We start from the raw sequence: 12,060 nt of genomic DNA, 5'->3' as shown, positions 1-12,060 counted from the left end.
CTGAATCCGGAGTAATTTAATAATAAGGTTGCACATCCTTTGGCAACTCCTATAGGTTAGGATGACCTCTCATTGCTTCTGCCTTTGTATCTCCACTACTGGGCCTGGCTCCCACTGACGAGACCTCAATAAAGGTCGAAACCGGTATGGGTAGTGGCCCTTGCCTTAATGCATAGCATTACACATATCTGCAAGAAGATGTGCTTTGCATTATGGGAGATACTGAGATAGGATTGATGAGTTCTTTCTCCACCTTTGCAACGAGTTGCCTGGTGTTACACTACCTTACCCCAATCCTGAAGATACTTTCAGGTGCAAAGTTTGTTTGCTCACACTTGGATAAAGGATTAAACTAAACTTATTATAGTCTAACCAAGTGAAAAATAAACTCTCAACTTACTAGTCCGAAAATATTAAATGAAAAATTCCAGAAATAAACAATTGATAAGTTTTAAATTGCGCACTATTCTGAGTAGTTCTCAATTATCAGATAGACTATTGTGATATCACAATGCTTGTGTTCAAGTAACCCTTATTTTACTTAATAATGGTCCGAAAGCACAAGAGTAGTGATGGTGGCAATTTGGATATACCAAAAAGAAGCCATAAAGTGCTTTCTTTTAAGTTAAAAGATGAAAGTTCTTGACTTCATAAAATAATAAATAAATAATAAAACAACGTATGCTGAGGTTTACCTAAGATTCCATTCGCATTCAGATAACTTTTATTACAGTACGTTGTTATAATTGTTCTATTTTATTATTTATTGTTGTTAATCTCTTACTGTGCCTAATTTATAAATAAAATTTCATCATAGATATGTATGTATAGGAAAAAACATAGCATATACAGGTATCCCTCGATTAACATGGTTAATTAATCCCTCAATGTTACCGCGTATATCAAAATCATGTTAATCAAATCTAATAAACAATGGTAAAAATTACAATTTGTCCATGATCGATTACTGTATTAATAATTCATTTGATATGGTACTCTTTTAGGAAAGATAAAAAATGAATGCAAAGTAAATGTTTAATAAATACTTGTACCTATATTATTTACTGCAATTTTTTTTATCAAAAGAAGTTATCAAGAGTCGTTTGAACAGTTTTAGTTTTTTTCTTATCAGCATAAATTCTACGATAACAAGCAAAATGACTCTCCAGATCTCGGCAAACAAGTTATAAAACAAAGAAATAACACCGCAAATATAATACATGATGGTACAAATTAAGTGGATATTGAATCCAACATTATTTCATAGCCGAATACAGAAACTACAAGTTTCATGCAGAATATATAGAAACTAAAAGTATCTGCGGATGCAAGCATAAGCAACCTTATGGGCAACTCGTGGTAAAGGTGGAGTTAGCTCCAGATCACTTTCTTTGGTATTGTCCATAATGTAAAGCACATCTTCTAGACGACATGTATGATAAATAAGCCATTGGCTCTCTATTTCAGTAATACATGATGGTTTTTTATTTTCAGTTACAATCTAGAAATTAATGAACAAAGAATAATAATAAAAACAACAACAATTAAACCATACTATACTGATATCGGAGGTCGCAGTATCTCTCAGATACAATTTACTGTCAAATATCACAAACTTTTACATAACATGTGTTAAACCAAACAGACAGCAAAAAAACAGTGCGGAATATCACTCGTAACATATGAATGCACAGCTATTCATGACCTCCAAGCTATACACTGAATTGCGTAAGAATATTTATATTAAACATTTTGTATGTATCTGTCAGATCAGCTGCGAGCTCTGCAGGGTTAAAGGCGCGTTAACCAAAACTCTTGCCGCATATATCAAGGGATTGGCTCAGTTAATTTCGCCACATTAATCAAATCCCACATTAAGCAAGGGATACCTGTATAGGGTTTGGTGCTATACGTGGGGAGTCTTGGAAATTTATCCCCGACAGATAAGGGGGGGGGACTACTATATTTTCTTTTTCATTAAGTGTTCACTTTAGAATGAAATGTGATTTATAATTTATTTTTTTGTTTGGTTTTTCAAAAAAAGTGCACATCGAAAATAATTATAAGAATGACATTAATTGTAGCATATTTGCAATCTTTACGACCTCTTGATTAGAAGAGTGAATGGTATACTAGAAGAATTTCCTTTATTAGGAAATTGCAAATCAACATTTTCATTATTTCCAAGATATATATTCACACTAATTTCCAGTTTGTATTAATATGATTACTCAGAGATGTACATGCAGTCTTACATTAATCCTGTAAGACAATAATAGTATTTAAAATTTCTTTACTATGAAGGAAAAGTGGAATCAGTTCCAAAATATAAAGGGATCATATAATTGAAGCACACCTCATGTTCTAAATTAGTTCAGTTAAAAAAAACAAAAAAACATCTGGATAAGTGTCTAAAGTGCATAGAAAAATAGTGAAAGGTTACAATAATAAATAAATATTCTTAAATTTGGTGCTTTTACTCCCTAACCACCCCATCACACTTTTATAAAATATTAATATCCCATTTTCACCAGTGTTCTTACAAGTTTCATTTCTGACTCTGAGAAAGATGGTAAAGGGAGTGCTCTTGTAGATATCTATTTGATTATTTGATTACATTTCCTATATCTTTTGAAAGAAAATTTGAATGACTATGGCCTTGATACATCAAGAAAGCATATACTAAAAATAACTTTCTTTTTACAGTAAATTTTAATCTTGCACTGATGATGTTGAGGTGAACTAAGAAAACATTTAGGGGATCAGCTCCATTAAATGCAAAAAGCATAAATTCTGACTTGTGATGTATAATTTTAAGATCATATTTATATATATAAAACTTTATTTTTGGTGGCGGTGATGGGGGGGGGGTGATGCTCAATTATGCCCTGCTTTCTCTTGCTCTTCATGCTAATTTTATAGAGATATGTGTGAACGTTTTAAATTTTATTGTATGATAATGTGTAAAAGGCTTTACACACATAAAATCTAACAATATGGAACCATGCTGCAATTAACAGTAAAAGGACTTCCATTATTTCATTAGTTTCCTCCCCCTACAGAATACATCAGCATAAGAAAACTTATTTGTGTAGATTTCCATTTGTACACAACATACTGACGAAACCAATTTGATATTTATCAAATGAAGATGAAGATATTACATTATTAATATTCATGATTGTGAATATAGAGCTCAGTTGAGGTGATATGGTCATATAAACAGAATTGTATAGAAAAGTTAGATGCTTGATGCCATGATGACAAGAACTACTAAAATAATATTATGATCTAGGTGGATTGATGCCTTAGTAGACTGAAATGTGAGATCTGACAATAATGGAGACCTAACAACAGATTAATTTTAAAGAAGATTGTTGACAATAATTTAATAATAATGTAAACCTAATTATGTACTATCATGGTATCCTATATACCTTTAACAAAATGACTATGGAGGTGGCAATGATGATAGTTTTGTTGGTACAGTATCATCTTGCTCTGACATGCTTAGCATCGAATATCATGTATTTTGAAACATCTTTATTGATGTATAGTATATTCTGCCATCTGATGTATGCAAGTGGAGATTATTGTGCCACAGAGTAATGAATGAATAACATCACATACATCTTAGTCTGCTGACATTAGAAACATGATTATCTTGCCACCTGTTATGTATATGCAGAACTTATTATTGCCAGGAAACAAAGAAGCATAACATTACATTAGTGTTTCAAACAGTGGCGGCTCATGGCTTGAAATCGTGCGGGTGCTACAACTTTTGAAATATACATATACACTGTACTTACTACATACACTGTAAGTACAGTGTATATGTGTTTGGATAAAATATCAAAATTATGGTAAAATTTAAAAAAAAAATTAAACATGAAAAAATATTGTTTATTATCAATGAAATTATACAGTTTGGTATAATATAATTCAAAATTACTTAAAAATAAAATATATTCTTCTTGTTTTGTTTCATGAAAAAATATTGTTTATTTTTTCATGAAACATTGATAAAATTATACAGTTTAGTATAATTCAAAATTACTTAAAAATAAAATCCATTATCATAACCCCAATAATGTTTTAAAATAAAAACTATAAAAAATGTTATGTCTTTAATTGTAATGTCCAAATATTTAAAGAGACAGAGTAAACACAATAAGCATTACGAACACTACTACTGGTGCAAACTGCATATAAACAACAGTAGAACTGCGCGACGGACAGTGCCACATTACACTAATACTCGCATCTCACTATGACATGCATATGCTTGCGCGCTTAGCGATATGACACTGTGGTAAACACAGTGCTGCTAGCATCCTTCGCCCTCCTAAATGCTACAAGATGGATTTTTATTATTTTTTATACAAAATAAGAGAATTGTATAGGATTGTTGATGATAAAATTAAATATTACAAGCAAATATAAATAAATTAATAAATATATTTATATATCAAGAAAAATTGGGGGTGCTGCAGTTCTGCAGTACCGATGCACGAGCCGTCCCTGGTTTCACAAAAAAACTATTTTATTATATTTTTGTTAGTATTGTAGTCAAAACCTATGAAAAAAAAAAAAATTGCCTAGTCAAGCACTAGCAGTAACAAAGCTTAATGCATTACATGTTATGAATTATTGTCTGAATGCCTAATTTCAATACAGAAGATTTCTTTGGACATATTAATAGTGAAGCAATTGCAAAAACCTGGTTAATACTATCTTTCCTTCATACACAGAGGAAATGCTACTTCTTGCCCATTCCATAACACAGGATTGAGTACTCAATGTGGAGAAGCAAACCACAGCTGACGTACAATAGCAGATGAATCAAAAAAACATTCCAGTGGTAAACATCTTACATTATCAATAAGCCAGCACTATGGAACTGATAACACAATACTCCCACTGAAAGCTATTCTACACATCAATATTTTCTAGTCTTTTCTATTGTCTATACATGACAATGCTACAGTTCTCAAAGAAGTAATGTTTTCTAATACAGTAGGTGTTCATTTTCTGAAGTTATTGTATATTTAATTACAAAATTCTAATTTAATAGTCTAATAAGTAAAATAAACAAAACATACCATTTAAGTCATTCAAGATTATATATTTTTGAATCACACGGTAGTAAGATTTGGCTTCTTTGGCAACTAACTGGAATTAATTAAAATGTACATTAATAACATATTTAAGGTATAAATTTGGTACTTCAAAATTTTTTTGTTTATTATATTATTTACAATACAATCTGAAAAGAACATAACAGAAAAAGCTGTTACCTCAGACAGAAATGAGGTAACTAAACTTTTTTTTTACTAACACACATTCACTTGCCCAACCACCCACACATACATACATACACATAGCAGTGATTCCCCCTTAAAGGAACCATACCTATTCTAGCAGAATAGGTATGGTTCCTTTAAGGGGGAATCAATTATAGTAAACTTGCTTACTTTTTTATGAAAAGATCATGAAGGAATAGAAAAGTAATGGCCATGATGTAACTTATTTAAATTTCAGAGCCTTGATAGTGTTCCACATAGGGTTTAAATATACCAAAATACAGTCATACCCCGACTTATGCGAATCCGGAGTACGCGGTTTCTTATATGTACATATTCTCGTCCCACTCCATGGCTCAACACTAGTTGTATCTTTCTGGTGCCAGGTGCATTCGTCAGTGTCCCACATGCTGTGAACAAGCACTGACGTGTTTCGCGCGGTCTCCATTCATACACGATTTTTATAGTCTACAAACCTTGCGATTGTTTAATGTTATGTTCTTGATAAAAATTTTATCACATAAAAAATAATAACGTCGTCCAAAAGAAGCAAGTCCGATTCTTCTACAGCTAGCAAGAAAATAAAAACATCGAGTCTAGAAGCAAAACTCAACATCATTAAGGATTTTGAATGCTGAATGAAAATTTGTGAGCTAGCAAAGAAGTTCGATCTACAGGAATCCACAGTAAGAACAATCATAAAAGAAAGGTTTACAGATTTTGGATCATATAGATTCTAACGAGAAACGAATTGTAGCCACAAGGCAAGGAATAAAAAAATCATTAGCTTGCTATGAAGAAATTTTGCGTGACAAGAAAAAGACATTATGCCGTCAGATGAATCTATTAGATTTTATGAAATCATCAACATCGAAATAACTTTCTTTTTTTATGTACAAAAAACTACAATTATGATTATATTTTTTAAAAAATATAGGTGTTTTTGTAAACCTTTGGTCCCAATTGTATGTTTGTATATATAAATTACATGCAGAATTATACCCAGAGTTAAGCGAATTCGGCTTATACACTTTTTGTTGGTCCCACCTACCGCGTAACTTCGGGGTATGACTGCAATGATAATCAGTAATATAAAATAGTGTTTAGCAGGAAGGACTTCTAAAAGCAACAAGGTATGAATAAGATAATCCTGGGTTCAATGCAAGGATTCCCTTGATATCTGAATTGATCTGCTAGCCTGGTTGGCCAAGTAGTTAATGTATCCACCTCCAACCAACAAGCTGCAGGTTAAAATCCCACCATGGACATGGACATAAAATTCAGGTGGTAGATGAATTTCAGTGAGACTTTATTGTTGAAGGTCTGAAGAAAAAGTTACATGTTTGGTCTTCTAGAGCAGGGTTTCTGGACCAGGTAAAAAATAAATAAAAAATTACAAAAAATCCTTAGTTCATTCATAGTATTACTAATATACTAAAGGTTTACAACTTTTTATGAATGGGAATCACAAACACCTAAAGAATTTAGATTGAGATATCAAGAGTAAATGTTCCTTTTTGGCTGATGATGTGTGTGAATTGTTCAGATGACATCAGGTTTTTATAGGAGGAATTGAAAAGACTGGTTGAGTAGGCAGGGAAGTGCAATCTACCCCTCTGAATCCCTCACTTCCCATCTTTCTTTTATGATCTGGTCTCCCAAACAAATTTTGATCACTCTGTAAAACATTTATTTTAATTTGAAAATTAAAAAAAAAAAAAAATCTTTTAAGGGTAACTTCCAAAAATGTTATAATTTCTGGTCTACAGTAAAAAACAACAAATTTTAATTGTTCACTATGTTTCTCATAGCATTACTATCATACAGTTTAGTAATTTATCATCAAGTATTCTGCCACATTTACAAGTAGTGTAAACTCAGTCAGTAAATATGCAATGACTGATTCCTTCATGCGGTTTGCATAAATGAGACACCATGCTACACCCAATTTTAACTGCCAACACATACCTAACCTCAGCATTTGCAATGCATCCACTTTTTACTTTTGCATAAAAGAAATATTTTCTAAACCTATCTGTTTGTCATTGATATATTAGTTTATGAGCAGTGTATTTTTTGTGGATGCATTTCTTGTGCAATGAGATTCCATATGGATCCACCCCAAAACTATATGGGGGAGGGATCCAGTAAAATACACTTACCTAAATCCAAATTCAGGATGTTTTTTGTGCCAACATTTTCCAATGGTGTGAATTTCGCATTAGTGGCTCCAAATCAAGTATTATCAAGTTGACTAAATTGGCTGAAATTCACCAGGAACATTATGCTGAACAGAAAACTATCATAAGTTTCAAAATAACTATGCTGCTGGCTTTCACAGTCATTTCCAGCACAGATCTTCTAGAATGTCCTTCATACTAGACTGCAACAACAATTTCCTGGCCTGCATAGCTGTAATCTCTGTAATTATTGAAATTTTACATCATTGCTGAATGATTTTTTTCACTCCCTTCCCACATCTCGGTCATCATTTGATCAGAATTGTGCATTCCGGAATGATGCAAGAAAGAAAACAATGCTAAATTATCTGGTAAATTATTTTCACTTTACCTACTAAATGCAAGAACAATAACTGAGAATCAGTCTATTTTAGAAAATAAAATAAAACAGACTCTAGAGGTGTGTGTGTGCCTAGCAAGTGATACTTTATCACTAGCCATGTAGAGATATGATTAATATGAACCAGAGCTAAATACGTCCCTCTCCTTTCTCTCTGACTGGCTACATTACCAGCTCTCTTGAGTAAAACCAGTCTGTGAGGCACAAAGGGTTAAAATTTAATGTGAACAAATAAAAATATATCTAATTTGGTAGGAAGGCAGTATTTGATGGACATCAGCATCAGAAAGAGTTAATGAAGGCAAGGAGATTTAGGTATGTTAGTTGAGTAATTTAAGATCAGTAGATGTAGGTTTAATTAGAAGAAGATTCATGTTCATGAGCAACAAAATTATGACATCACTATAGAAGTCTGGTTGAGCTAATATTGAATTGTCTTACTTCGTTCAGATTTTGAAAGAAATCAAGAGAATTGAAGATATTAAACTGAGATTGGGAATAATACCTGCTTACTAGAAATGTGTATGTTATTCTACTGTAATTCATAAGTGTGGGTCATCACATGAACTACAAACAATTCACTAAATGTGATAGTTATGAGAATTGTTGCTTTGCTGCAATTTGTTGGCTTTACCTAACAGAAGGTGGAGGAGAGAACTTTACTTCAAGTTTCAAATAGTTAGTTCAAGAAATTATTAAACAAGATATATACATGATATAATAAATTAAATAGATATATACATGAGATATCAAAATATGAAAAAGATATATACAGTACATGAGTTTGAGGTTTCTGCAGTTTTGAGATGTTCATTGTATTTTCAGTATAATAACCACAGGTAAAGAACATAAATTATACTTGATTTAACTAGAATACTAGTTTCTGAGCAAACAGACTCACTTCATCAGGAGCTTATTCATGTTACAAAAAATGATTAGAAAATACTAGAGAGGTTAATACAACTTTAGGCAATGAAAAATGAAATTAAAAAATTAAACTAAACAATGAAATGCACGAAGGTAGAAGAACAAGTTGGAACCACCACATTCTTTCGCTGCCTAAAGAAGGTGAGGGTCTACAAGATTCACTGCTCTTGTGACATTTGCAATGGTGGGCAAACAATGTTCCAAAGAGATCCATATGTAACAGAATCCAGACTAATGATAGAAAGAAAAGATAAGTCCAGATTAGCCTTTCAAGCAATGCCAACCATCCAGTCCTATGGCAAAAAAACAGATATGCATTACATTGAGCATAACTGTTTTATACAGAAATTCAGAGAGACTTTGGAAATGACATGCAACCCTATTTAATACAATAAAAAAACAATTCTTAATACTGCACAAGGTTTTATGTTCATTCATCGGGAATTTAACATCCATGGAACAACATAATGACACATGTTATATTACAGAACATGGTAAACTAGTTTTATTGCTTTAAGATGTTTCATTGTTTAGTTTAATATTTTTAACCCATTGTATTTGTTCACTGCCTAAAGTTATGTTTATCTTTCTAGTTTTTTTTTTTTTTTTTGTAACATCAATAAGTTCCTAATGAAATGGGTGTGTCAGCTCATAAAAACTAGTACAGTTTATAGTTAAATAACAATTTATATTATAGATGGTGAGCTTGAGTCTGTTCCAGTAGCTGACTTTTCAATGCTTACCATGGTTCCCTAATGAAAATAGTGGAGATGTTGTTTAACTGGGCGATGGTGCAGCTGACATGAAATGTCATCATGTTGCACCATCATATTTTTTGTGGTTTAAGCCAACAGGGAGTACAATTTGATTAGCTAAGTCCCAAATTTCCAGCTCATTCTTGTTCATTCAGCCCAGTGGATACCTACTAATGGGGTGCACCAGGTGAAGGTGAGGTGGGAAAAATGTAACAAAAGTGATAAAGTGGGGTCCCACAGACCCACCCAAATAATTTATCCTTCACCAAGTAAAAGGCTCCCTCTGTGGATTTTTCCTCTGAAGATTCTTCCTCACAGTCTTGTTCTGTATCAGACTCATGGTTACCGACTAATTCTAAATCAATTTCACTATCATCATCTCTGCTAAATGGTTCTTTGTCTGTCAAAGCGTCATTTATAAGTTGACCTAACCTCTGTTCTTCCTGCATGTAATTCATCTGGTAAAAAAAAAAGATATTCTCAACCCTCTAAATATTTACAAAAACGTATTTGCTTGTAGTTGGTATGTAAAAACATAGAAGACACAGCAGTAACGATAATATTTTAGTGGAATATACATGAAAACAACTTACGTTTCGGAAGTAAATATAGTCACACTTTTGGTAAGGTGGGGTCTGGTGGACTCCAGCACACTAAACTTACTTGCGTGCAATAGCCTGTCATCTATGGCGTCGAACAGCAGATTATGGAAGGGGAAGCTATACTGAGGCATGACTCACTGCTATGTATTGTTAAACGGTTTTAGTCAATTTAAAATCTTTGGGGTCTGCGACACCTCACCTTACTAATGCCAGGTTAAAGGCAATGTGGAGGTATTGGCTTTGAACCTTAAGCGATCCTATTTTTATTAAATCAATTTCGACTGTTATATTTAAACTAAACAAATACAAACAAGAATGTTAGATGCTGACAACTCCATTGAGACATTTCGGTATTACAGTCATCTCTCATTACAGCAAACACCATTATAATGAACTGCTGTTTGGCCCTGAGTTTTTGGTGAGTTTATGACATTTTACAGGGATATTTTAAGGGATATTTGCAACATCAAAACCTTCCACTATAACAAGCTATTCCCTTCAGTCCTTTTAAGTTTGTTATCATGCAGAATGACTATCCTCTAGCAATATCTTTTTATTTTGCTTCAATAAAGATTCTTGTCAAATAATCAAGTATGGTTTATCTGTGATGCTGTGCTCATTCATGAATACATTCAGAAAGGTTTTAGAAAAGAGGATGAAATGTGAAAACAAGGTGGAACACTGCAATGCATACTTTCACATCTGGTCTCTGAGTGGTTACTGAGTAATACTTCATATCTTGTAAAGTTCAAATGAAAATAATGAAGTAACATCAGATCTACAGGTGACTCTCACTATAGCAAACCCATAGGATTCACAAAAATAATTTGTTATAATAGTGGATAATTTGCTGTAGTGATTTTTTTCAGAATAGCATTGTGCCTATGAGGTTTAGACAGGTGGTGAGAAAATGTTATTATTGTGCTATAGTGTGAATTAACAGTATTAACATTTATATTTTAAGTAGTGTTTTGATTACTGAAAATTTTGAACACATTAATTTTTTTTTTTTGACAGATCAATTCATATCTAATAATAACTACAAAACAGTAGTTATTAGTAGTTGTCATTAACTATTATTGATAGTAACTAAAGGAGAGTGAGTATACTAGATGTAAACACACCGGACAAAAAAATTATGGAATGCAAACGTTATTCTTCAATATGATGGAGTTATATCACCACCTGTTTTAATTACAGCTTGGATTTTTTTTTTGGCATGCTGTCAATTTGACTCATTATCACATGTGTATCAAGTTTATTCTACTTAATGCTTAAAAGTCCCTTAATTCCACCAAATTTGCAGGGTGTTGATTTTTTATGGCCCTTTCTAGCATGTCCCAGATTTTTTCAATAACATTCAGATAGGGTGAATTGGCTGGCTAACTGAGATGTGGAACATCTTTTTTCATGTTCTGCAAACCAATTCAGCACAATTCTGGCTAGATTGACACAAGTTATCATCTTGAAACTCAGAATCCACTATGTGTCCTTCTTGTTCCCAAAACTGGACAAATGACAATACTTCATTATTTAAAAGTGTCAGATAACTCATGGGTTTCATGAGATTGGGCACCTCAATGAATGGGCTAACCCCACACTTGAAATTTCTTATTCCTTCCCTCCTCTTTTACCTTGCGATGTCAAGGATTTTTTATTCACTTAACTGCTACCAGAGCAAGAATAAGATGGTTAAGCCCTATGCCTCCTGGTGTGTCCTATGTCCGTAGATGAGCGTGTTCACGGGCCGGTTTGACTGTTCTGGGGGATGAAAAACACCCTACCTCCATATAAGCCAGCTAACATGTTTAGTCGAAAGAGACCAGATAAAGGTTCCTCACGTCACTGATGGGAATCGAACTCAGGTCTTTCCGACCAAAGGGCTTTGTC

At 32.9% G+C, this 12,060-nt stretch overlaps 1 protein-coding gene across 1 annotated transcript in view; it reads right to left on the bottom strand.

The window, feature by feature from the left end:
* The window catches only part of Nup107 (nuclear pore complex protein Nup107), a 304,699-nt gene that overhangs the window by 109,697 nt on the left and 182,942 nt on the right, over positions 1-12,060 (bottom strand). The window contains exon 16 of the mRNA XM_090410299.1: positions 5,106-5,175. Within this exon, the coding sequence (XP_090266425.1) occupies positions 5,106-5,175 (70 nt within the window). The remainder of the gene's footprint in view (positions 1-5,105; positions 5,176-12,060) is intronic.

The sequence above is a fragment of the Typopeltis vanoorti genome, chromosome 20, assembly GCF_054136105.1.
Source record: "Typopeltis vanoorti isolate ZY-2024b chromosome 20, IOZ_Tvanoo_1.0, whole genome shotgun sequence".
Classification (NCBI taxonomy): Eukaryota; Metazoa; Arthropoda; class Arachnida; order Uropygi; family Thelyphonidae; genus Typopeltis; species Typopeltis vanoorti.
The sequence above is the reverse complement of the archived record's forward strand: the minus strand, read 5'-3'. Positions and strand labels throughout refer to the sequence as shown.